General features: G+C 49.5%; 6 protein-coding genes across 6 annotated transcripts; 5 read left to right on the forward strand and 1 right to left on the reverse strand.

Moving 5' to 3' along the window:
* Positions 1-5,387: 5,387 nt before the first annotated feature.
* K444DRAFT_173571 (uncharacterized protein) lies at positions 5,388-5,666 on the forward strand. Its single transcript, XM_024870758.1, has one exon. The coding sequence runs from the start codon at positions 5,446-5,448 to the stop codon at positions 5,596-5,598; it is 153 nt and encodes a 50-aa protein (XP_024742098.1). The 5' UTR covers positions 5,388-5,445; the 3' UTR covers positions 5,599-5,666.
* Positions 5,667-7,169: 1,503 nt separating this feature from the next.
* K444DRAFT_518698 (glycoside hydrolase family 16 protein) lies at positions 7,170-8,565 on the forward strand (the record flags this gene model as incomplete). Its single annotated transcript, XM_024873891.1, has 2 exons — positions 7,170-7,576; positions 7,626-8,565. 2 exons carry the CDS (start codon positions 7,170-7,172, stop codon positions 8,563-8,565), a joined length of 1,347 nt encoding a protein of 448 aa, XP_024742099.1.
* An 8,398-nt stretch (positions 8,566-16,963) lies between these two features.
* On the forward strand, positions 16,964-19,903 carry K444DRAFT_640194 (uncharacterized protein; the record flags this gene model as incomplete). Its single annotated transcript, XM_024884469.1, has 4 exons — positions 16,964-17,338; positions 17,387-18,283; positions 18,506-18,698; positions 18,762-19,903. 4 exons carry the CDS (start codon positions 16,964-16,966, stop codon positions 19,901-19,903), a joined length of 2,607 nt encoding a protein of 868 aa, XP_024742100.1.
* A 1,811-nt stretch (positions 19,904-21,714) lies between these two features.
* On the forward strand, positions 21,715-22,206 carry K444DRAFT_173606 (uncharacterized protein). The gene has a single exon (XM_024870759.1). It carries the CDS (start codon positions 21,811-21,813, stop codon positions 22,114-22,116), a length of 306 nt encoding a protein of 101 aa, XP_024742101.1. The 5' UTR covers positions 21,715-21,810; the 3' UTR covers positions 22,117-22,206.
* A 1,648-nt stretch (positions 22,207-23,854) lies between these two features.
* On the reverse strand, positions 23,855-24,255 carry K444DRAFT_173736 (uncharacterized protein). The gene has a single exon (XM_024870760.1). It carries the CDS (start codon positions 24,114-24,116, stop codon positions 23,892-23,894), a length of 225 nt encoding a protein of 74 aa, XP_024742102.1. The 5' UTR covers positions 24,117-24,255; the 3' UTR covers positions 23,855-23,891.
* K444DRAFT_581202 (fasciclin domain-containing protein) lies at positions 24,028-26,056 on the forward strand. Its single transcript, XM_024877736.1, has 3 exons — positions 24,028-24,540; positions 24,604-24,651; positions 24,726-26,056. Exons 1-3 carry the CDS (start codon positions 24,394-24,396, stop codon positions 25,743-25,745), a joined length of 1,215 nt encoding a protein of 404 aa, XP_024742103.1. The 5' UTR covers positions 24,028-24,393; the 3' UTR covers positions 25,746-26,056.
* The last annotated feature ends 299 nt before the right edge of the window (positions 26,057-26,355 follow it).

Below are 26,355 nucleotides of genomic sequence, written 5' to 3' on the forward strand. Positions count from 1 at the left end.
GACTCTCCGGGGAAGCTTCCAAATCTTCCGAGCCAATGATGTGTGGATGTTTCAAGTACAATACGGTCACAAGCCCACTTCTCTTATTTCAGATCATCTTTCTCAAGACATCAAGTCTGTCCAATGATATTCATCTAGTAGCTGTTCTGTCTCCTCTGTAATTGACGTGAAATTCCTTCGACATGATGCATGCTCTAGTCAGGGGCAAAGTAAAGCTAACCCCTGAAAAGTAAATAAAGAGAGGAGCAACTGGTGAATGTTTCTTTGTCTTATAAGATGCTGGTTAGCAGAATGTCCCAAGTTAACTTGGAACATTGAGAACTCTTGGCCACTCTGCTATTCGTCCCGTCTTTCAGTTATTTTCCACGAGCCAAAAACCCCCCAAACGTGACAGCAACAGTTTTAGCAGAAACTCCCCCAAAATCTGCGAAACGTACATCTTGCTGTCCTGAACACCCACGAGAAAATAACCAACCATCCAACATCACTATCCTACGCACAAACATTACCAGACTGTTCAAAAATAACCCGTTCCATGGTCTGGTTCTACATTGATGTTGAAGTGTTGCTAAGAATAAAGTGTCTTACCACCTTCTATCATACCCCTCTTCTACGTTCAGCACACGGTCATGGTGTCTAAACAACTCTTCTCTCCAAATAATTACCTCGTGTCACATATCCTTCTCACCACTTGCAGGAGTCCTTCGTTCAATGAGAACATGAATGTCCTGCAGCATCACAATACAATAATTATCATTGTCCCTGCACTCCAAATTGGCTGGAATATTCTCGAGTTTTCTATATCTTGGGCTCTAGTTAGCTATAAAATTGTAGCTTAGATTGCTTCATTTTACTTGAATTGGCACACCTGCAATGACTGTCCAAGGCATGACAAGATTCTGTGAAGCAGATTCATATCCTTGGGAGACAAGTAGCTCAATTTCCCCATTTTCTCACAACTATTCACAGTTCGCCAGTGTCACAGCAGACCTTTGACATGCAGCAAGAGAACTAAAACCGCAGTTGGCATCGGTTGCCAGCTCTTCTGAAGTTTGCATTGCTGTTTTCAAGCCAGATTCGATTGTTACGAAAGCTTTACTGCCGAATAAATTCAGATGACTGGCATACTTCTTAAACTTCATTTTTGCTATCCACGGAACGAGTGCCTGGGAGCTTAGAAAATCAAAATACCTTCAATTGAGAAGCCGACTCCTTCTTGGCTGAGCGAATGTCTTCCCATGCGGCAGGGGCAACTGGACTTTTGATAGCACTTGAGGAGGTCGAGGACTTTTCCAGAGTATTTGTAGCCTGCGGAAGTTACGGCTTAAAAGTTTCACCACTTTTGCAACAGCCACACCTCAAACGTGCTCTGATTTCAGCTCGGAAATATGAAAGAAGGATATCGGCCGAAGTCCGAGACTCGGCTCAGAGGGGAAGGAGCAATCATTTCTACTAGAAAGCGGAACGATCCACGGAAGCCACCGTGTGCTGAAGATTTCCGGGCTCTTATATATTGCTTGCTCTTCCACGAGGCTCAAAACAGAAGTTTATCAGCACGGTTACCTTCTAGTGAAGGCGAGCGTCCAAGTGTGGATGTGCTCCGCTTCGAGAAGAAGTCATTTACTAGAATATAACAGTGAGAAAAGTTCAGTACAGTCTGGAATCACCAGGTAACTCGACAAGGAATTAAGGCAATTGCTGTCAACAGTTTGGACAAAAAGTCGAATGTCTTCTGCATTGTTACTCCTATCATTAGACCCCCTTTGGAAGTCCGAGTAATTAACTAATCTGATATCGAGAGAATGTCTCAGCATTATAGTACATTCGCTAAAAGCAAAGTTCTACGAAATAAGACTTATAAACGATTATCCCTGCATGTGATACCTTGATATTCTCGATCATGTGGGCACAACCATTGAAAGACGGAATCAGCCCTTATATATACAGATCTTGAGGGCATGCTTCCCTTCAAAGAACGAGAGCTCTTTATCATTCTTACCTTTAACGGGGATTACCTCTTAGCGGCTTCCTTGCCAGCTTCTCCTTACAGGCTAGTTGTAACCTTTTCTCTTCTTTAAATTGTACCTCCGGCCAGGCCAGATGTGGAATACCGCAATGGAAGCAATGCGAGCGCCCTGGATCCTTGGCTTCCCTGTCTAAAGAGAGACTGCTTGCTACGGTGGAGGTCCTTTCAAGAAAGTTTGGACGAAAGTCGGACGAAGTCAAGGGAATACTGCTTGCAACTCCGTCGAGCTGTGAGGGAAAGAGAAAGGGGGAGGAAAGTAATTAAAAATAAGCGAGAACCTCGTGGAGCTTTTCCAAAGTATGGCAAGGAACGGGTGCCCTTGTATTTGGTTGATGGCTATGAGTAAAGTGGGAGTATTGACATTTCCGGTATGGATATATAGCCCGGTGGCGTGCCTATTCCAAATTGCAAGTTCGCTAAAAGGCGATTTCACCAAGAGAATATCCTTAGCTATCTGGGATATTCATAAGAAACAGGGCAAGGTAACGAGCGGTAAGGAGCGTGATGGCATCCGCCACAGCAATGGAAGTATATAAAGCCCCATATCCCACAGCTTATTCACGACTTCAAGTATACTTGTGGGTAAGTGGGCTCACGTCATCGCTCCAGGCCTTAACAAATATCCTAGAAGTCGTCTGAACATTACTTAGGAGGCGTTGAAACATTGACAGTAGTAAGAACTTTAACAGTAAGTGCAAAGATGAGACGAACTCTTTATACAAGCGCTTTAAACAAAAAGCCAAGGAAAAGTTCAAGTACTCTGCCATACATGTATTTTGTGGAAGTTTACTCGGCCCTAAATAAGAGCTGCTTCTCCTAGAAGGCCAATTGACAAGAAGACCCTCAACCATAGTTTCTTGCTCTATTTGTGGGTCTATGTATTGAATATGTCTCTTGTGAGGCCATGAATAGCTAACATTCTCACCGGAAATAGAAATGCACATTCTTTTACTTACTCCAAACGATAAAGAAGTATAGTAGAAGCTCCTTTAAAGGAGCAAATAACCGGGATTAAAGAAGAGATAAAGCTTTTAGAAAAGGGCGAAAATGCTACGAGAAAGAAGTGAATATGTCTTGAAAGGGAGGCAGTATCTCTTTGACATGTTTGTGATTCACAGACGTTTTGTTTGTTTGCAACTTTCTGCGAGACTGCCTTTATATAGTGAATGACGTATTCTCGGTGAGCCGCTGGCACTTTTAGCAACAAGACTGTTGAGTAGTGGTGGGAGCGACATGCTCATGCTGGAAGTAACTTATGTTGATGTACCCTGAATGTTGCGGTAGCGGCTTCTCTTGCTTAGGAAATATCGAGTTCATTGAAAAGAAACAAAGACGGAATGCAAATTGCTTGTCTCGGCAGAAGGAATGATAGTGGGTGATAGACGGACTGCAAGAAGGAACCTGTCAACAGAGGAAATGACCGAGGAGAAGGGAACTCATGGGGCAGAAGAACGAGAGCCTTTATATTGGCTCCAGGATAGAAAATATGCTTAAGGCATCTTGGATGTCTCACTTCCAAAAGCTTCCCTGTCTGCGAGACATGACGTGGAAATACTGGAGACGGCTATGGTTTGAGTTCCGATTCTAAAGTGGAAGTCAATAAGGCACTTACGCTAGGTTGAAGCGCCTGGATCGACGGCTTTCTAGGCAGCCACAGCAAACTAGATCTGGAGGGCTCCTGCCTCGCCACCGTCGTTCTGCTCTCACTTAGAAGTTTCTGATCAAGCAGAAATATGCACTAATTGTACCGACTGGCGCGGTGCAGTGCAAGTAACTCAGTATACATGAAAGCACCTCGGGGCCACTCGTGCCTAATTCCCCGCTCCGTTCCAACATACTGTAGCTCCAAGAGATGCACAATGTCCTGCAGTCAATCTGCGGAGCAGGGTAGGCGTGTAATAAAATCGCTCAATTCCCTTCCATACAGCAAATTTCGTCTTGGCCCGAAGCACATGCTTTCCCTTCCCTCTTACGATCAAGGAAGCCATTCCGACCTGCCACTAACCATGTCACCGCCTTGGCTACCACCACAATGGAAAAACTAAGAACGTCAAACAACTCGAAAGTCAAAAAGTCAAATTACAAAGATAGAAACCCTCACTCTGCGTTGGCTACTCGAAACTCCAATGAAGCACTTGCCACCGTCACAACCACTCCTCGTACAAGCAACCAGCCTCATCTGGAGGGGTCCCTGACCTGGGATCTTGGATCTTGGATTCGGGATGTCAACCCTGCCATTCCTTCCGCGCAGCCAACTTCTCGAAGGCAACGACGATCAGATCCCCGCCCGATCCTGCATCCTTCGAATTTCATAATGCCTCAAGCCCCTTCCTCTCCCCTCCAACTCGTCCCTCTCTGCGGCACGAATCGGGGAAAATTCACGGTTCGACACGCAAGATAGACTTCGATACTTGTCTGCGAGGAAGCGGGGCAGCTGATTGATGCATGTTGTGCATATGTGCGATAAAGATCTGTGCCGTTGGCCGAGAGGCGAATACTTGTATACATACACGAGGTGTTCTATTCATAGCGGTTCGGAACCATTGGGTGAGAGGCTCAACGTTGGAACTCGTTTGTTCCGGTGCTATCGCGGGGCTGAGGTTGGTTGGCTTACTCATTTCATTTGATCGACGAGATTCGTGCGCTGATAGGAGGGGTACTTTGCCTCGGAATCTCGAGGGGCAGGGAGTGGATGGATAGGGAATAACTTGCGGAGTGAATTGTGGGAAGACTGGGACAAGGCTGCGAGAGATACGGGCTTGGGGAAATATGGAAGACGCTTATGTGTTATGCCAGTTGTTTGCAGCAATATGGGTGTTGAGAAACGGATAAACGGCGTGCGATGAGGGTTCGTGGGCGGTGCTGGCCTTGCATTCAGCCTCGGGACTAAGTGAAGATATTTACCCGAACACGTGGTATGATATAACTGATGTACCTCCTAAGAACATAATGATTTCTGGAGAATTATTCAGGCCTTCAGCCTTGTAGGGTGGCAACTTTTCGATAATTGTCATGAACTAGAGGGCGGACTGATGATTCAATACGGATGGAGACCTGGGGTTCTTGAAAGTCTGGTTCCGAGGCATCGGGTCCAGTTGTGGCACCGCCATCTTGGCAGACTCGTTGGGACCGAAGACATGGACTTATTGAGGCTAGAGGCAGAGAGAGAGCTAGCGGACAGAGGAAATAAGTTTGACCATCAAACAACGAAAGGAGACGTGCTGCTGCAGAGCGTGCAGATACCAGTTTAACTGCTGCTGCGGCGAAGGGGCGAAGTGGTGCAGAAGTGAGCAGAAAGTGTAATACAGTGAGGTAGGTGAAGCCCCGAACTTTTCAATATTGCGCTTTTGCGCTCCAGTGCACTAGTGAGTGGACTGGACGCAGTGGACGGTGAACCTCATGGACGCCGCGATGTGAGGATGCTGGCACGGCTGGTTGTGGATATTACTGTCTCAATTGACGCCTTGCTTTTGATACTTGGGCGTCTCGCTCTCCTGGCGGGTTTGGATGGAGGTCTGGACAACATGTCAAATAGAACTGGTGCTCTTTCTGTCTGTATCGATAGTCTATAGATTCTCGGAACATCGAGCTCCAGGCCGAGTTCTTAACGCATTTAAAGCTTCGGCACGATGGTTCTGCGCTGGAGAAGAATTTGGATATTGAAGCCCCGCACAATCTTTCTTGCGCGATCTAGAGTGCCGAGCTGCCGATTGCCTGGCATGGAAGTGGAAGTTCCCCGCCCGAGTTTTAAATTGCGGTGACGCTCGTGGAGCGGGGCTGTGTTTAAATCGGTAAATCGATTTTTCGATAATTCGATAATTCGAGGGCAAGGGCATTGAAGAGAGCATCTTCGATGCCCGGACCCCTCGCAGCGCGAACGTTAAGGTTATTTCCCTTCCTGTGCTAGGCTCGTATTATCCCTACTAGCAGCTCAGGGGCAGATGCGCCTCGGTCCTCGCTTCAATGCAACGCCGCTTTAAGGGTGCCGGCGCCTTCAGGGGCAGCGGCGCTGCCGCAATCTAAGTGGGGCCCGCCCAGCCTCCTTTACCTAAGTTACTAAGTAGGATGCCCATCTCGAGTCCTCGACTTGCCGACCCCTGGTCTGGTCTGGTCTGGTCTGGTCTGGTCTGGTCTGGTCTGGTCTGGGTGAACACGACAAGTCATGGTGTGCAGGTGCTGCTCTCGCCATGGGCATGGGCCATGAGCTACTACTTTTGGAACGCGGTTGCTCGTGGGCCGTATGGAGTAGTGTGAGCCACGCTGTTTTCCAGCAAGGAAGCAGGAAGCTGGAAACGCAGCAGTGCAGCACACGGTCAAGTGTGTGTACTTCGTATTGTCGTCCCGGTAACTGTAACAGTGACCAGTGATCAGTCGCCAGTGACCAGTGACCCTAACGCCCAAGATTGGCATCCGACTTCCAATATTTGCTCTCGCTGCACCAGAGTAGTGACCAGATATTGCTGATATTGGACGAGCTCTGTCTCCCCTAATCGCATGGACGGTATCGGATGCAACCACCTCCCCCACTGTTTTCGAGAACAGGACAGGACAGAACAGCGCCAAAGACCCTCAACTGCTCCCTGGAAGCTGTCCTCGAGGCGCTGCCAATCTCTTCCAAGGCCCCCCCCGTCCCAGCCTCAAGCCAAATCGCAGCCCGTGCTGCACAGAGACATCTCAAAACGGGCTCCCGTCTCTCCTCGAGTCCTCGCGCCTCCGCCCAACCGAACGGTATTTCCTAGCCCTGCCCCAGTCCAGAGCTGAGATCGCCGGCCCGTGTGCAAGTGTTTTCCCTTCCGTACCACTAGCAAAATATCCCAGCAATCTTTGCCATGGTGGTCCAGCGCTGTCGAGCCCACTCCCTGACTGATATACCCCTGTCACTCAATCGTGCTTGATCTCTCGTTTTCCAAGACAAGCCATCTCTTCCCACCACAACCAACTCCACCCTCGACACTTACGCTCGTTTTGAAGAATACCACTGCAAGTTGAACAACTGCTTGCAGTCGTTCTTGAATATCAACCCATAATATTTAATATATAGCTCGATCCTTGTGTTCTTTCTCCTCCTGGGGGACGCAAGATGGAAAATCAGGCTCATTATAGAGGGAGTGGCATGTCGGCCATCTCAACAGCAACCACGCCAATGCGACCTGGCACACCTGAGAGCAGGAGTAATCCGTTCGGCGATGACATCTCTCCAGCACCCGGCAGAGGCAACCCCTTCTCTTCGCCCTTCAATTCGAGACCTGCCTCATCATTCGGTTCCTCATCCGCGGTGCGAGGCCTCCCACAAAGATACTTCCATTCGAGAAGAGTACGCAAAGGAGAAGTGGAACAACCGTGGAGGGAGAAGGTTGATCCGAAGGAGAAATGGGTCACAATTATTCCATTGATTGGGTTAGCATTGGGATTCGGAATTGCTGGTTTCTTGGTTTACGATGGCCTCAAGTCGGTGGTGCACCACAAATATTGCCCAGTCTTCAGCGATGATTTCTCCTCTGGACTAAATCCTTCAATCTGGACGAAGGAAGCTGAAGTTGGCGGATTTGGGTAAGAATTGATGTTTCTTCTATGCCAAACTTGTACTGACTTGCCACAGAAATGGAGAATTTGAGCAAACGACGCTCACCGACGAGAACGTGTTTGTACAAAACGGCAAGCTCATCATCAAGCCCACGCTGCAAGATGCCACTCTCATCGATAGCAACAATGTTATCAATCTTACATCTGACGGAACCTGTACTTCAGACGTCCTCACAAACTGCGTTTCCATCACGAACCTTTCTTCCAACGCGATCATACAACCGGTGAAGTCGGGACGTATCAACACCAAGGCTGGAGGGACAATCAAATATGGACGTGTCCAAGTTACTGCCAAGTTGCCTGTAGGAGATTGGCTGTGGCCAGCGATCTGGATGTTGCCCGTCAACAACACCTACGGCCCGTGGCCCTTGTCTGGAGAAATCGACATAGTTGAATCTCGTGGAAACAACCACACCTATGCACAGGGAGGAAACAACATTGTCTCTTCTGCTCTTCACTGGGGTCCCAACCCAGCCAACGATGCTTGGTGGCGCACAAATAACAAGAGACAAGCTCTGCACACCACCTACGCTCAAAGCGAACACACCTTCGGCCTCGAGTGGTCTCAAAAATACATCTTCACTTGGATCGACAGCATTCTCCTCCAAGTCTTGTACGCCAACTTCAACGAGGGTCTCTGGAAACGCGGAGGCTTCCCGTCATTCGACAGCAACGGCACCCATCTCACCGACGTGTGGTCGCAATCCGGCCACAACTCCGCACCCTTCGACCAAGAGTTCTACCTCATCCTGAACGTGGCTGTTGGCGGCACCAACGGATGGTTCGAAGACGGCAAGAGCGGCAAGCCTTGGGTTGACACCTCGCTCACTGCCAAGAAGGATTTCTGGGAGGCTCGTGACAAGTGGTACCCGACATGGACCGCACCCGGTGCCGGCCAGATGGAGGTCAGCAAGGTCCAGATGTGGAAGCAATGTGATGGGAACGAGGACAACTAAATTCTGTCTTATCTCATGTGCAGTTTTTTCTAATGCTAATGTGGTGCGGGTTGGATGCATGGATGGCATATATGATAATTGGTCTTCCAAGACTCATCAGTTGAGGGGAGAAATTGTGGATAACAAAGTACAAGTGTTGGTTTGTGTTTCGATGTACCGGCGCTGGGGGGATATGATGGAAGGGAAATTTAGACTGGGCTCGTCTCTTCCGCCCGTGATTTATGTCTTGTTGGACTTGGAATTTGTATTGGGGGTAGATATTTGAGAGCTCTCGAATTCCGGTTTCCTTTTTGTTTCCCTCGTCGTTCACACATGCATTTTTCGCTCTCTCATAGCTTCTCCTCATGATGGCTGTGAGTATGATACATAAAAATAATCAAACCATTAGGAGTCTCTGAACGAATTCCGGGTGCAACACTTCCCGTGGTCACGAATCACTCCCAGACTCATTTACTCAACAACGAGCGTTGGAAGAATGTCCTTTGCACTACTTAGCGGTCATTTTCGACTCAGACGAACTGCTCCGGGCCCCTGTCCCACGGGGTGGTAAGAATTCGAACATCGATAATCAATCAAGTGAGGGGTTTCTGAGCTCCATTCCAGCTTCTACCCCTCCACCTTGCCATGACATCAAGACTGCTCCACGCGCGCCTCAACTGCACACCCTCGGATCTGCGGCAGGTCAGCTAGCTCAAGGGGTCTACCAAGATTGAACGGCGCTGCACGCCGTCGCATCTTCTGGAATATAAGTCAAGTGTCTCTTATTCTTCCTCCTCACATCCATACTCGAGCTAGACATACATGTATAGAGTATTGCATCTCCATTTTCTTCAATGCCCTCACCGCAAAGACCGAAAAGATCAGCCAGCAATGTCGATCGATCTCGGCACTTGGTCACTACTGTAACTAGCTCAAAACCTCAATTCATTCGGTCTCGGTACTGCGATCAGCACGACCTAATGCATGCATATCTTTTTATATTCACAGTTGTCCATCTGGAGTTCTATTCTCGTCCTGCGTAAAGTCTGTGTTGACAGGATGGGAGCTTGGGATGAGATGAGATGCGTAGATGCAGAGGCGAGTCTCGATGGGGAACTGCATACCGTGTTAATATATGGCGGCATGAGCTGAACTGAACTGAACTGAACTAATTGACGTCGAAGCAAGGGAGAGAGAAGATGTTGCTTCCTGAAATATTGGGAGCCGGTTACCTGGTTAAAGGGAGAATTGGATTCCATTGCTGTAGTTGGCATGCAACACTTCGCCTCGTCTCTGGTGATGTAGGCCGGTGAGTGAGGGAAGGCCGAGAGAGGAGAGCGATTGACTGATGGATTGATTAGATTAGAAGGGATGGTTCTGAATCTTTCAGATGAAATAGATGTAATAGAAAGGATGCTGGTTGTCCGAGACCTCCCGTCAACCGGGTAAAGATTACCTTGCAGGTCTTGAGTGAGAGAGGGAGAGGTAAGCTCACTGATCGATGAGATTAGAAGGGACACTTCCGACTCTTACAATTAAAGCAGTAATTGAAATGATACCGGCAGTGAGTGCCCGAAATTTCACCAAGCAACTTTGATGAGCGGCTGTAAGTCTCGAGTGAGAGGGGGAGAACGAGTACGGCACTCAATTGACTAGACTGAATGGCTTCGGCAGCTGGTGAAGGAAAGGTCTCAAAAATACCGGTAGTAAAGGTCCTAGACTTCAATCAACTCAAGTGAAGTCAATTGCCAAGCAAATCCATCTCACTCGTAGGTATCATTCTCACAACCAGCCTCTCGATTTTCGATGACTTCAGAATTTGATCACGAATCACAGCAGGACAGCAACGAAAAGATAAGGGAAATAACTCTCATTCAAAATGTCACTTGATTCAGCATGTATTTTCCACCTCTTCCACAACCACTTTCTTTTTCCTTCTGCTTCTTTTATTTAGATGTAGGAGAATAAAATTCCTGACTCGGAAGTCTCAAGTCTCTCGGAGGATTCCTGGTTTTAACGCTCCTCCTAACCTCCTTATCAGGTTTGCCATGTGGAGAAACAATAGCATTGTCTCTGGATGTTATCACTTCATCCTGGTTCGTACCAATCCCACCGATCCGGGTTCCGCGGGCGTGGGAATTTCTGGAACAAGTAAACAGAGCCGAGCCTGTCTCTCCTCAAGCCCAATGTTTTAATAATGGTGTCGGCCTGGGAAGCTTGACTGACGATGGCGTTGATGATGGCTAACTCGGGGGCCTGCTTTCTCCCAATCGAAAACATCCCCGCAAGAGAAGACAACCAACCATAAATCAAGGTTGTAGCTTGGCAGGAAGCTTATCATCGATCGAATTCCATAACCTCGCAGCGAGGAGGTGCAGGATCCAAGACAGGAGGAAAGGGGGTGGAAATTAGCGACCTCAGCCATGCAACCGAAAAAGGAGTTTTGGCGCTAAGTGTGGCTTGCTAATATGTCGCCTTCAAAGCTGTTAATCAGGTTTTGAAATCTACAATGCCATTGTCTTGAACCAGAGCATATTGCGTATTCCATCGGTTTTAGAGATCGAGAGATTCTTTATTCTGGGTCGCAGTTGGCTTTTGGGCGTGTGGAGATGAAGGCTGATAGAGGCTAATGAGAAAGGGAGTGCAGAAGTCATTGAAGATTCAGCCGCAGCGCTTGAAAAGTGTTGTAAATAGCCTATGGTTGACGCGCGCTTCAAGTGAAATTCTGCGCTTCGATGTTTGAAACCAAGTCATCATTGTTAACCGATCGACGGAATAGACGCTCTGCCTCGGGTGAGTGAGGTCTGTCTCCGTGCTTCAGCCTCCTTCCTTTTTTATCTCGTCGCTCTAGTCATCGAGGAAGGCTAGGCCTCGGTCCCAGGGCGACGTACGCGATGCACCCCGTCGGAGTTCTGAAGGACGTTAGACCGGTCAGGTGAGACGAGACGAGGTGAAGCGTTCCTTTCGGCTGTCGAGGAGACGGCGTTATGGGCCTGATGTTCGGTCTGTGCAAGTATCAGACTGAGCCTGACGGGAGTGAGTGCCTTGAGCGATCAGCTGAGAGCTCGTACATTTTCCGTGGGGTGAACGATTCTGATTGGAGGATTCGTGCTTCGACGCAGTGGTCCTCGGCCAAGTGGTCACGATGAAGAAGAAACGTTTCTGGTTGTCTTCCAGTCTTGTTAGAAGTGTGTTTGGAAGTGGGTGGGACTGAATGGGGGAGATGCTCGTCAACAGTTGTGGCATTGAGAATACTGCTGCTTGGTGCTTGGATTCTTGTGTTATCTTTCGCATGTTGAGTGAGGGCGGTTGTGGTTGTGGTTATGGTTGCGAAGGCCGAGTGGCACTTCTTTGCAACCTTTGCAGAACCTCGAACATGGATGTGATCTGAATGATACGTTTCATCGCTCCTACCTGCAGCTCTTTGCGTGTTGTTGTATCGAGATGTCGAAAGCGCTATTGCATGTTGCTAGCATGTATGCTTCGGATACCGAGTGTAGATATCATCCCGTGGGCTAATGCCTGTCTATCCACTTACGGTATTTTTGAGGTCGTACAAATATTGTGCGAGTGCATTAGTGGCCCCGAGAGCGCTGGCCCCGAACACGTGGATTTTCTAGTAACACAGACTACGAGTGCGGAGAACAATTATTATAGATTTGCAGGATCTGGAGATAAGGAGCGAGACGGTGCGAGCTATTGCCACTGAACCTTTAGTCCGGTACGGTGTGGTTACAATATGGCTTTGTGGAAGAAATGTGATAAGCTGGTCCTGTAAGGCTGAGGAGGTTCTCCAGAATTCTGTACACAGGGTTTTGATCATGCGCGTTCGCATGGGCGCTAGTTGTGTCACCGCTGGTTCAACCACGAGAATCAGGAATAGTACTCCGTACATATGAAGTGACAGCGCAGATGCGACGAAAATGGGTGAGCAATACTTGTACTGCACACTGGTACTTGCTACGGGTCATTCTCTGATACAGGGCAAGTCGTGGCTGTGGTCTTCGAGGTTGTATGAGAGATACCATTGCTTTTCCTTGGTTCCTTGGTGCATCCGTATGCGTATAGCCAAATCCACTGTCGAAACCCTCAACATTCTGCAACTATTGTGCTTTGTCAGGGGTCTGCAGGTCGTCCTCAGGTCGTCCTCGCCTCGCCTCGCCACGGAATTCACGTGCATATGCTGGTGACAGCCACAAGGATGGCTCAGTCGTGATTTTATTCGCCACTCAGGGGAACAAATGTCACAGTTCAAGCGAGGTCTGGAGCAAGGCTGGAAGCGAGGCGTTCTGCCCCGCTCGTGGTTGCATGCATGCATGCAGTTTGCCCTTGGAACGGAAATAGAAAAGTGACGTTGGTTTTCCTGCTGCCACTTTGTGAATTTGACTGCAGTTGGACCAGGTGTGGATATTGCACCACAACAAAAAGCCCGGCGCTGCTTTGGGCATCAGATGTTGAGCAGGTATGGCGGTGAAGCTCTCAAAGTTGGATCCTTATCTCAAGTTTATCTCGGAACCCCACGAGATTCTGTGGCTCTCTCAATTTCTTGTCCCTCTTCAGGAATAGTTTCACAGTCTATTGATCCAGGAATCTGGACAAGTTGTTGAGAACACAACTTGCGGCCCGACGCACATCGGTGACTTTCCCAGCAAAAATCAGGGCACGGGAAGTCCGTCAAGAGATTCTAGAATAAGGCCTGGTCCCTGGAACCAAGCTCGGATAGTTCTCGGATTATCCCCAAGGATCAAAACTTCGAAAGACGTTATCGAAGGCTAGGGTCTTAACCTTGTTTTTAAGACCGTCGTTCCGATGGATCCGCTTGACCCGCAAAAATTTAGGGCCGCAAAGTTGCCCCGAGTCTGACTAACTTTCGAGGTCTTGGGCCAGTTTCGACTTCGAGGGGTGCAGAACTTCCTTGCAAGAGCGCTCGTATTGACAACACAACATGCATGAGGTGCCTGCCCTTGTGTATGAGAACCCTCTGGCCGTGCTTGAGTTCGAGCACTTGTCTTTCATTCTTGCTGGCCACCAAGCGCTGCGAGCAACTTCTGGTGCATAAACTCAACGTCGAAGATCAACTTCATCTCGAAGCCAGTGAATGAAGGTTCGGTCCAAGTCTTGCCGCCGCGGAGCTGGGAAACCCGGGACGCTGGTCGGCGGCCGGAGTCGATAGCGGCGGATCAAAAACTCCTCGCGGGCGACTCCATGGTTCAGCGAGGCCGAGCGAGCTAGATTAGGTCGTGACCGTACGCTGGGTGGCTTCGTTAGGCAAGGAACCGCCTGTTTTGAGATTTGCTGCAACGGTTCCGTTAACCCTCGGACGATGACCGTAGCAATGCTGAAACGTGAGGTGATCATGATGAAAAGAGGGGAGCGGGGCTCGTGATCTTGAGGCAGACTCGCGAGCTGGGGGATCCGTCAGCAAAAGCATCCATCCATACGCTCTGAGCTCTCTCTCACACACAGACATGCCGGACGTGTACTCGTGGTGATGTCAAGACGTTACTGTATTGCAGTACTGTAGCGTTTATTGGCCAGAACGCCGTCAATTTGCCATGCATCGATTAACGAAATTCGGGAATAATTCGAGGTTTCGAGGTCATCCGGCCGCTAGAACGTTTCCCCGATGCTTCCGTGGAGCCTTGGCGTCTTTGCGGTCTAAAAACAGCGAGCCTTGGCGCAACGATTGACCCTCCACCCCTGCACTTGAAATGACACTGCATGCAGGGGATCAACAGGGGATCAAAAACGGGCGTCGATAGTCTTGCAGCCAGCCTTCTTGCATTTCTTGAATGCCCCCCGTCTGAAATATATCGCCGAATTACGAGCGCTGGCGGACATCAGAGTTTGAGCACGCCGAGGCCACAGAAGGGAAAGCAGGCACTGCTGATCACTGCCTCTGCGCGATGTTGTGCAAGCGTCATGATGCGGAGTATCCGGCTGAAGAATTCGGGATCCTGACCTGAAAACCGTTTTTCGCTTGTTCCCGCCGTGCCTAAATTTAGGAGGGAGCCGACTCCAAAGCCAGGGGCAAAGAACTTTCCCGTGTAACCTTGCCATGGACATCTGAGAATCTGTGGCCCAATGCTTGTTGCGTAATAATACGGCCCCTTAAGCCTGAATCTGGATGCCCCTTTCCCGCTGGATGGTTTTTTTTTTTTCGTGATGGCCCCTGCCAATACGACCCTGTTTTGGCTGGGCACGGTCTTGCTCATTTCCACAAAATGGAATCTTTCACTGCTTCAGCCTCCTCGTCGGGCCACCCTTGGTCGGAGTTTGCGGGTGCTGGACCAGGTCACAGGTGTGAACGAACTGTGGGTGCCCCTCTTCAGGATGAGGCAACAAAGCGGGCTGCCTGTCGGCGGCCGAAGTGACAGGTGCTCCATTGTTGTGGCTCCAGCGTGGTGCCTGTGCCCGTTTGGCCGCAGAGGAGCCTCAAACCATGTATCTGTCCAGAAGTCCGCGTCTCAGACTCGAAGAGTTGGGAGATGTGTGCTCAGCGCTAGCAAACCGGTTTGCTAGGCCAAGTTGGAAGTTTCGAGCTTCCAGCGCGCGAGCGCAGAACAAGGGCGATCAGAAACGCGCCGACGGGTTGCAGCAACAAGTCCCTGTCCCCGAAACCTTATCGATCAATTCGATCGAGCCCTCGAGTGGAGTTGCTACTGTTGCTGAGGGCGAGAGGGGGCGAGAGAGGCGCTCGCTTAGAGTTTGCGGAGGAGATTGCTGCAAACAGGTGGTGACTGCGCTGGCCCCTCACGATGGCGATGCGAAGCGAAGCACCTCGTGGCTGTGCCGCTTTTACGCCCCGGCAGCCACAGCTGCCTAATGGGGCCACCGCGCTAGAACCTTGCACTTAGTCAACGCTGAATCAACGCTCATTGGCACTAAGGCCGTGCCCCTGATCAGCGATGAACACGAGCTCCGGAAAGGGGACCGCCCAAGTTGGCAACTGAAATTACTGAATACTCCCTACAGGGGTCTTTAAATGTTAACCAGTATTTAACTGCATATGGCAAGAAAGGCTGGAATTAAGACAGGTGATTGGTCAGACCACCCTGTAATTCTAGCTGGTTCGCGTCAATTAACATTTAAAGGAGCCGGTAGGGTGTATGCTGCTGGCCCGGAATTAAAACAAGTCTAATTTAGCAGGTATTCCAGATTGTGCCTCTCCCAATGCTGTGCGTGTGGATGTGCTGGATCACAGGCTGTGCTGGCTGGGCTGGCTGTGCGGGCCAGGCTTTGCTCGCTGGAGGGTCGTCGATAATAGTTCCGCTGAAGCTCGATTTGAGAAACGTTGGGCAAACGAACACCCCAGCTACCAGACCGCGCAGCTGGATACAAACCAGTCGCCACTCGTTCCTTGACTCACCGGGCTTTTTACCTTTCAGCAGCAAAGAATAACAGCGTCCTGTACCAAAGTAACGCGCAGCTGCAAGACGCTTCACTCCACGTCCACTGCGCACGACTGTGAACGAACTCCAGGGCCCGGGCTCCCTGATCTCGACTTGCTGCTGCTGCTGCTGCTGCTGCCGCCCCGCAGGCCATTTTCGAGCGGCCCACACCCTGCAAATCATCGACGCCGGGATCTCGCCTGCCCCTGGCTCCGCTCAACCACTCTCTCCAATACCCCCTGCTTCCCGCCCTCTCTCAGCCCATGCGGTTAGTTCCCAAATTCCCTCCCAAGGCCATTTCCACCCTTTCCATTATCAGAAAGAAAGCAAGCCAGCAAGCCAGCCAGCCAGCCTCTGGCGCCGTGCTCCTCCTCCTCCCCTCCCCTCCCTCCCTCCGTGCAGGTCAAGGCAAATCACCACCAGCCCTGCCCCTCAACCGCAAGGTGTATCAGCTATCCACTCTTCACGGCCAGTCAACTTCCCATCCCACGCCAAAGCTTGGCAACCCAAGGCCCGGCAGGGGACCCAGCACGCAGCAACTCGCCTCCTCTCAGACGCCTTCCCCCATCCGTCGTTTGACGCAGGCCAGAACTCCCAGCCGGCGTGCCCTGCACCCTTCTCCTCTCGACGTTCTTTTCGTTCCAACAATAACATCCTAGGGCTGCTCGCACCCTTCACATTCGTTATCACCAATCGTTCAACCACCAAGAGTGTCTTCCGGTACAGACACTTCACGATACGCCTGCCACCAGTTGTTGAGAGCAGATCCATCCTCTCAACCCGTCTCGCTGTACGCAGATACTTCTCTACCTTCGGCCCCCCGCCTCCCTTGCTGATCAGCGAACAGAATCGGCGAAAAGCAACTCGTATACTCATGACTTGCTCTTAATACCCTCACCCATAGTCACTCGCTCAACATAGTACTGTTGTTGGTTTCCCCGAACTTGCAGCAAACCCAGGACCAAACGAGACTCCTTGCTGTCTCGTCGACCAACACATCCTGATCGAAAAGCAAGCACACCGCCGCGATGGGGCTAGGAAGTTACTTCAAGGCGAAGAAGCCGGAGCCGGCAGCTCCTGTGATGACGGAGAAGACTCCTGCTGGGCCATCACCACACCACAGTTACAATATGGAACTCCAACCACCGACTTCGAGATTTGGGTCATCGAGGAATTCAATTTCAAATCGATCAACACAAAGCTCGACCTTCCTGGACGACATCAAGCATGAAGTAATGGTAAATTACCTCTACCAACAACAATGCTCGCACCTCTGGGTTAGCGATGGAAGTGGGGAGATTGAAGGTGTTCTCCTCAGGAAGTCGAAAAACACATACATGGCTTGCCCGCCACAATTAGGCAGTTCGGCCTTCGCTGCAGCATGTGCCGCTCTTAATGTTCAGGTAAGGAGCATTCGCAGGACTTTCGAGTACTGTTACTAACAATATCAGTGTGCAATGACTGTCAACTCGAGAGTCATCAAGACCTTCCTCCAATGGTCACCCGATGCCGTCGACGTCCCTCTTCTTAACGGTCTCCGGATACAAATTCTTCCCACAATTGAAGATCTTCCACGGGCGAGAAAGCATCAGTTCGCAGCATTTGTTGCATCAGAAGCATTGTTGGTTGTTTGGGATGACGAAGCATTACACTTGGTGCAACGTGCCAAGCAAATTGAATCCGAATTGATGGAACTTGTATGGAAGACTGGCGAAACTGAGGAGGAGGATAAGAAAGATACAAATGTCGGCGTCTATGAAATTGATGAGGAGAGCGGAGAGATCGTCCCAGAGAAGCGTGGCCTGCATTTGCAAAACACAGTGTTGGTTGCTCTGACGCTCATGCTGATCATGACAACACTGGGTGCTGGTGCCCGCCAGTTGGCCATCGAGACGGATTCTGATGGTACATTTCTTCGACTTGCTCTCCTGGCCTTAACACCGGTCCAGATCTTCTTCACTCTTTTCTTCGGACAAGTTATCGTCGGTTGCTTGGCCCAGATTTTCGGTCCGGTTCGACAAATGACTGAGAATTCCAAGTTCTACTCAGCTCGCGCTCCTCCCAGGATTCAAAGCGCAGTCTTGCCCCACATCACCATCCAGTGCCCTGTTTACAAGGAAGGCTTGAACTCTGTCATTGCCCCCACTGTCAAGTCCATCAAGCAGGCCATCTCTACTTACGAATTGCAAGGTGGATCTGCGAACATGTTTGTCAATGATGATGGTATGCAAATCATCGATGAAGAAGAGCGTCGGGCCAGGATCGAATTCTATGCCGACCACAGCATCGGATGGGTGGCGAGACCTAAGCATGGCGACAACTTCACTCGACGAGGAAAATTCAAGAAAGTAAGTTGCACATTAAACATTGTTTGCGAGTACATGAATTATTTGAAGGAAAGCGTTTGGGCCGCAACAGTCAGCTGAAAGAATTTTCGGCTGGGTCCCACATTCCTTGATCACAAGCTGTGATGCTCTCGTCAATGGCTTGGAACTTCGCCTATTGCTCCCCAAAGCGACCCTCCATGATTTTTTACGGGAACCAAATGCTGACGATCATTCCCCCAACAGGCGTCAAACATGAATTATGGTTTACATATCTCCTGCATGGTCGAAGAGAAGCTGGCCTTAATCCAACGTCCTGTCGACTGGACTCAAGCGGATGAGGCTCAGGCCTACGAACGATGCTTGAAGGAAGCACTCGAAGAAAATGGACGCGCCTGGGCCGATGGTAACATTCGTGTTGGAGATTACATCTTGCTAAGTATGTCAATTCCGACGCCTTGAACCGTCACGTGGAAGCGCAATCGTAGCTAACAAAATTTAGTTGACTCTGATACCCGTGTCCCCGCGGATTGTCTTCTCGATGCATGCTCCGAAATGGAACAGTCCCCTGAAGTCGGAATCATGCAATTTTCATCTGGTGTCATGCAAGTCGTCAATACCTACTTCGAAAACGGCATCACTTTCTTCACCAACCTCATCTACTCGGCTATTCGATACACTGTCTCCAACGGTGATGTTGCCCCCTTCGTTGGACACAACGCCATTCTCCGCTGGTCTGCTATCCAACAAGTCTCCTATGAAGACGAGGACGGATACGAGAAATTCTGGTCAGAATCGCACGTGTCCGAGGACTTCGATATGTCTCTCCGTCTCCAGGTCAATGGTTATACTATTCGTCTTGCTGCTTGGGCTGGCGAGGGATTCAAGGAGGGTGTGTCTCTGACTGTGTACGATGAATTGGCACGTTGGGAGAAATATGCCTACGGTTGCAACGAGCTTCTCTTCTACCCACTCCGCAAGTGGATCTATAAGGGACCATTCACACCTCTTTTCCGCAAATTCTTGTTCTCCAACATTCGTTTCACCTCCAAGATCACTATCGTCTCCTACATCGGAACCTACTACGCCATTGGAGCCGCCTGGATCATGACAACAGCCAACTACTTCGCTATCGGATGGTTCAACGGTTACCTCGATAAGTACTACGTTGATTCGTGGAAGGTCTGGTTCTCCATCATCATCGTCTTCAACGGTCTCGGCAACATTGCCCTCGCAGTCATGCGATACCGTATCGGCGAACGCTCCCTCCTGTACGCGCTCTTCGAGAACTTCAAATGGACGTTCATGCTCGCAATCTTCTTGGGTGGTCTCTCTCTACACGTCTCGCAAGCTCTCCTCGCCCACATGTTCGAGATCGACATGACATGGGGTGCCACCGCCAAGGAAGCCGAGTTCTCCAATTTCTTCATCGAAGTGCCCAAGGTGCTCAAGAAGTTCAAGTTCTCGATGATCTTCTCCATCATCGGCATCGCCGGCATGGTCATCCTCGCCCTTGCACCTTTCGTACCATACGACTGGAAGATCAACGATTTCGTAGCTATCCTACCCATGGCGACAGTAACAGTCTCTCACTTGCTGTTACCGCTCGCGCTGAACCCAGCCTTGATGACCTTCTCGTGGTAGAGTGTCTCGTCTCCGAGATTTGGATTGTTGTATATTGGGGTACGTGATTGGGAGATATGGGCTTCGTGTACTGGGGACGGTGTTGGTGTTTAATTCTTAATGAAACGTCAAAGCAAAGATTTTTCTGCGAAGGAAAGTCGAGAGAAAGCATTGCATTGCATATGTCTGTCTGGTCCGGGGGATGGAAATGGGGGCGGGTTTATAATACACACTCCTTTAATCGTATTGTTTGAGTCAAAGGCACAACAGCGGCTTTTTTCAAAGCTGAGGGAAACATGAACTGAAGGGAAATAGACTTGGATTTGGTGTGTGTGGAGTTAACTCTTGTATATAATCTGGTTCCCTTGAAATTTTTCGCTTTTTTTGTGTTTTGAAGTCACTTTTTTTTGTAGTGTGGTTCTGTCCTTTTGTCACGAATTTCTTTGCGTTTTTGAGAGAAAGTAGTAGTACACAGGATTAAGAATTATATATTTAATATTGAAAGATTGAAGAGTGGGTTTACACGTGGGGGATGTGAGATGAATCTGGATTTGAATCTGAATCTGTTACAGCTCACTGAAACAAATCGGGGCTTTTATGGTCTCTGTTGCTATACTTGAAGTTCGAGTAGTCATGCAAGTTTTCAGCGAGACGCTGAACCAGTCCAGATCGAGGGAGAGGCATCGAGAGGGTGTCATGTTCTCAATCCGAAACTCGGTAGCTAATCTGACTCTGTTTCTGCGAATTCTTAATCCGAGTTATTCTTTGGTGAGTAGGAGAACTTGGAGAACGGCTTCGAAATGTGTTGGCTGAATGGGGTAACAATCAATAGTTCTGAAGCCCTCTTTCCAGCTGAATTTCTTCTTGCGGCTCGATGCTTAGGGTTCCCATCCGGCTTCCTTGCCGTGCCGTTCCGTGCACAGCTGCAATGCCTTCATTCTTCCCCACTAGCCAAGCCATCTTCAGCTTCGAAGCGGTCAAGGAAGCAGTGCATGAGCCGTACATTGAAGCATGTTGGCCGCGTTACGGTAAAGCTAGATAAGAAAGCTTGTGTCCCACGACTCACGATTGATGGGAGCTGAAAATTGGTGGTTGAGGAACTCGAGGATGTGAGACAGCATAATCTATAAATGTCTGCGTCGCTGCACCTCGGGACGGGATGGGCGAGGGAGTTGCCACGAGGAAGAGGCTTGCCTTTCAGTTACACCATTCTTCCAAAGAGGCTGGGAGAGATAACGTCCCCTCAGCCATTGAGACTTGAGGCGGTGCACTCCGGGCCTCGACTGACTTCCGCGTCCGAGACACGGAACGGGATGGGAGATCGATACTAACGGAAGGGAACCATGAGGCTGGGATGGGTTCGGGAGATATTCGAGATAAAGTTCTTCTCGGCGGAATGATGATGCTGTGCAAGGGAATCAAGGGAAGATTAAGATGCAGCTAGAAAATGCATACATGTGGAGGATATACGGAGTAAGATGGAAAAGCGGAGGGGCAATAAACATCCTCAGTCTCTTCAACTGATAACGAAATATCACGTGAAATCGATACGAGACTTAATGCTTGAATTCCTTGCATGCGAGAAGCAAGGACAGGATGAGAAACGGACAAGGGGGAGGGGGAGATTCTCCGCCACTTCAACGAATTCGAACCGGCCACCGAAAGTCGGACTGCAACACAACAATTTCCGCACCGTGCAAGCGCATCATCGCAAAACAGACGATCGAGTTTTTTGATCCACAAACACGAAGATCAACGAATGCGAGAATTATTAATGGAGACAGACACTGACTGGCCTTGAGCACGCAAAAACCGTGCGCTGTTGCAAACCTTTGTCCGAATGGTGAGCGTTGCAGTTCGGAGACAGGGACAGGGACCCCCACGTCGCGGGGCGGGGGCGAGCATCCAGAAAAGAATTATCCTCGACTATGGATATCCAGCTCGGCGGTATTATTTACCTGCTTTTTTATTTCCATGCTGGAGCCTTCCACCTGGAGGATCGTGAAAAGCGGCGAGGAGGGCAGAGAGGCACGCAGAAGCAGAAAGGGAGGATATGCATGCAGCTGCAATCATACCAACAGTCCAAGAGGGGTGCAAGGGTATTTATCAATAGAGTATTTTGTTGGATTGGTTATCAAGCGAGGGGCCAGGAGGGGATGCCAGATGCAGCGTGCATAAAGGTAAACAGATGTGGTTGCATTATTATTCAAGATGTGTTGTGCATGTTGGGATGAGAAGGTGGATGAGAAGGTGGAGGAGGAGGGACTGGTGAGAGAGATGGTGAGGGGCTAAAGTAGTGCGGTGCAAGCAAGATATTAACGGCCGGACGCTATGCAGTTTGCTGTGTTCGGAAGGTGTTCCTATGGGCCGAGCTTTGTGCGTTTCTGCAAAGAAGAATCGTAGAATGCCCTCAGAAGAGGGTTGGGACGAAAACTGCCTGAAATGCCCTCGCTGCCGCCGATGGACGTCAAAGAGTACATTCTTGAAGGTATCGTCACATCGAAATGGCTTCAAGATTACCGCGTGGTGATCAGTCAATATTGAGTCCGAAATAAGCATAACCCTTGGCGAGCGGATATAGTTCGACCTAAAGAAGCGTGATATGGCGTTTGTGGACATGGACATGGAGATGGACATGGACATGAACCTTCTCCACCCTAAAATGGGCCCTTCGGTTGATGTCAAATTCGACGTTGCTTGCGACTTGCTGAAGCCTGAAGACTGCAAGTTGGAACCCGTCTTCAACAAGTGTTGATCTCGAGCGCAAAACTCAGCCTGATATCTGCACTAATCGTTCGGCGATTCCCACCTACAATTCGCCTAGCACGCCTTGTAGGTGAGGGATAGCGATACGCACAGAACAGCGATACGCAAATCGCACCAAAATTTGTATGGGCAAATCGGGCAGATTTGCACTACAACAACGCCTTAATTTTTTAGTTTTAAAATTTACTAAGCTAAAGGGCCTACACCTTGGGATCAATTCCCAATACTTAGACACTATTTTATTATGTTGCGTTGTGAGAATTCAAAGGGAGAAAAGGAGAGATTCCCACCAAATCTCAGATTTGCGTACAGTAAAAACTCGCTATAAGGATACTCAATATAAGGATATCCTCAACATAAGGATGCTACCTTAGGATCCCAATAAAAATTAGCCCCGAGCTAAGGATATCCTTACAATTTTTTATCCCAACCTTGATTTTTTGGTATTTTATCCTTATAATCGTGCACGTGATAGGCTAATTTGCTGCTCTTATCAGGCCTTCAGGCATTAGTAAAACCACATTCTAAGCGTTAATCTCACTGCTCCAGGGCCTTTACAGCCTATAACCCTCCCCCCACCGATCCCATGGCTCCCCAACAGCCTAAAAAGAGGCATAGAGCGATGGCAGAGGCCGATCGACGTGCCGTACGGCGATGGAAGCAAGCAAATCCACCAGCGTAAGGTACAGCAAGCTGTAATTGACTTATCTACAGGTAATTGGGGCATTGTAAGGTGTTAGAATGGAGAGGTTCTGTATATATCTTCAAATCCTAGTGATATTTCTATTTATATATCTATGCACGTGATTCTTGATATAAGGATACCTCGGTATATCCTTAAGAATTGGCGACAAAAACCCTATCCTTATAGCGAGTTTTTACTGTATCGCTGTTCTGTGCGTATCGCTATCCCTCACCTACAAGGCGTGCTAGGCGAATTGTAGGTGGGAAACGCCGAACGATTATCAGCGTCTTGGCAAGTTGGCCTCTTAGTGGGAAACGCCCATGAGGCGTCGCGATACGAGGCGTTTGCGGCCGGTCTGGATCAGCGCACCCAATTACGGCCCGAACAACCAATTTTCAATACTTACATCAACCCAGCCAATCACCTGCGGCCCGAAGCAAGGCAGAGAAAGTCTAGTACAAGTAGACTAGTAACTCCCCATACTCCGTAGCACAAGTAGTAGTCTAACTCTTCAGCAGCGGGCGCCACTATCGACTCTGGCCGGCGCTCAGTAGTGGCTCAAGTGTTTCGGCTCCCGCTCGAGCTCCAATACGGTAAGACCCCCAAGGGCCAAGACCCCTGACCCCTTATTTTGATTTTTGGAGGAAGCACGGGTGACGACGCAAGCTTCACTGCTTCAGTCACGCATCCACCACTCACAACACCGTGCAAGAGCGAATTGTGGAGCGTCAATGGCCAAGTTGGCCAAGTGCAGGGCGGGCGGAACCAGTGGACGATCCCCATCCCTGCTCCTCCGACCACACCAAGAAACCCGTCCCACCGCCATCCATGCCAAGCCCATGGGAACGCGGCTGCCGATGTGCCTCTTTTTTTAATCTGTACAACAAGAACTGCCACAAGCTTTTTTTTGAAACTCGCTCGTTATCTTCGATAATTGTTTCTCTTGCAGTCTTTGCTGTCAACTACTGTCGTTACTTTCCGCATTTGTTAGACATTCGTCCTGCACTCGTTGTCAAGTTGTAATTGTGCACCTGCCGAGGAGAGCTCACATCAGGGAAATATGAGAAGTTACAGTTGGAGGGGCCTTCTGGCCACCTCTTTGGGATTGTTTGCTGCGGGAACAAATGCTCAAACTGGCGCAATCTCGGATTTGGGGAGCCTTCTCGCTGGGCAAAAGAACCTTACAACTTTTTACGCTTTAATACAGGTTGGTCGTTCCGATCATTGTTGGGAAACACCAGAGCATGTGCTAATCTGAGTGACACGATAGAAATACCCCGAGATTTTATTACAATTGCCTTCATACCAAGGTGTCACTGTATGTATTCCCGTCCCGAAGTGTGCTAGAATCTCAATTGCAAGAAATTGGAGCTGATTGCCGTTTCCTCCTAGGTCCTTGCTCCCAACAATGATGCCTTCAACAAGATTCCGTACAGTTCACTGAACGATGCGTTCAAGAACAACGACAAAGACACTATCACAAATGTCCTCGAGTACCATATTCTTCAAGGCACTCGTCTTGCTAAGAGTTTAGTACCTGGCACACCGACCTTTATACCTACACTTTTAACATCACCCGAATGGAGCAATGTGACTGGGGGTCAAAGAGTTGAGAATGTCAAGCAAGCAGGAGACGTCGTTGTGTTTGTCAGTGGCCAAGGAAGCAGAAGCACCCTCACCCAGGCAGACTTAGCATTCACCGGCGGCGTGGTGCAAGTAATCGACTCGCTCCTGATCCCGCCCTCCAACCTCAAGACCACAACCACGGCTTTCAACCTTACCTCCTTCCAAGGCGCCCTCTACGCAGCCAACAGACTGCCCCTCGATTCCACAACCCAGAATGCCACTTTCTTCGCTCCCTGGAACGAAGCCTTCCAAGCCCTCGGCCCGGCAATCTCCTCCATGACCTCAGACCAAATCGCCCAAGTCATGGACTACCACCTCGTGCCCCAGGTAATCTACTCCACCAACCTAACCAACGGCACACAGTACCTCACCGCGCAAGGCGAGAACCTCACCGTCCGACACTCCGGAAACAACGTCTTCATCAACTCTGCCCAGCTCCTGCAAGCCGACATCCTGATCGCCAACGGCGTCATCCACGTCATCGACAACGTGCTAAACCCACAAAGTCCCAGCGCGCAGCCGAACCCAACAATCGCATCCCAGGCACCAGTCTTCGCTTCAGCGAGCAGCGTGAACAATCTGCCGTTTACGAGCGACATCCCGTGTACGACCTCGTGTCCGGTTACCTCGCACACGGGCACAAGTAGTGTAGGCGCCAAGACGCAGACGAGCACGAGCGTGAGTACGAGTAAGAGTAAAGGGTTGGGAGCTGCGGTGGCGAGGGAGACGGGCTACCATGCTGCGGGGCTGATGGTTGCGCTTGGTGGGGCGGTGATGCTCCTCTAAACCCTTCTACTTCTCGAAAGTTAAGAGGAATTGATGAGAGTGGTAATTTTACATTGTGCTTTTTGGTCTGCTTGGAGAATGGGAGTTGTGCTGGTAGGGTACGAATACTTTGGGATTGTAATATACCATTCATTCATTTGGGCAAGCGAGCGGGCGAACGATAAAGTCATGTTGGTTATGCTGAAGGAAAGGAGATTGTACAGGATGTGGATTGAACTGCATTGGATTGGATTGATGATTATGGGGATAGAATACTGTGGATTGGGTGGTTTAGGTACTGCTCATTTAATGTAATGTTGAGTTCTGTGAAGTCTACCTGCTTGCCTTGTGCTCTTGTTTGTGTTGAGGTCTGGTATGCCATTGTTCTACCCTTCCCGGAACATTCTAATTTGGGTGGTTGAGATCAAGTGAGCTGTGCTTCGTGATTTTAGAGTATCATTGTTCCAGAGTTCTTGGTACAATCAAGTCCTGATGTTCAAGTGTCTGGAGATTCAATGTTTCTGAGTTGAGGGTTCATTCAAGTGAACTTTACCATTGTCCCATACCTCACAAAAATATTTGTAGTACAATCCTAGTTTCTGCCAGACAAGGACGAGTATAAAAATGGCAG

Source organism: Hyaloscypha bicolor, assembly GCF_002865645.1.
Source record: "Hyaloscypha bicolor E unplaced genomic scaffold K444scaffold_16, whole genome shotgun sequence".
NCBI classification, from domain to species: domain Eukaryota; kingdom Fungi; phylum Ascomycota; class Leotiomycetes; order Helotiales; family Hyaloscyphaceae; genus Hyaloscypha; species Hyaloscypha bicolor.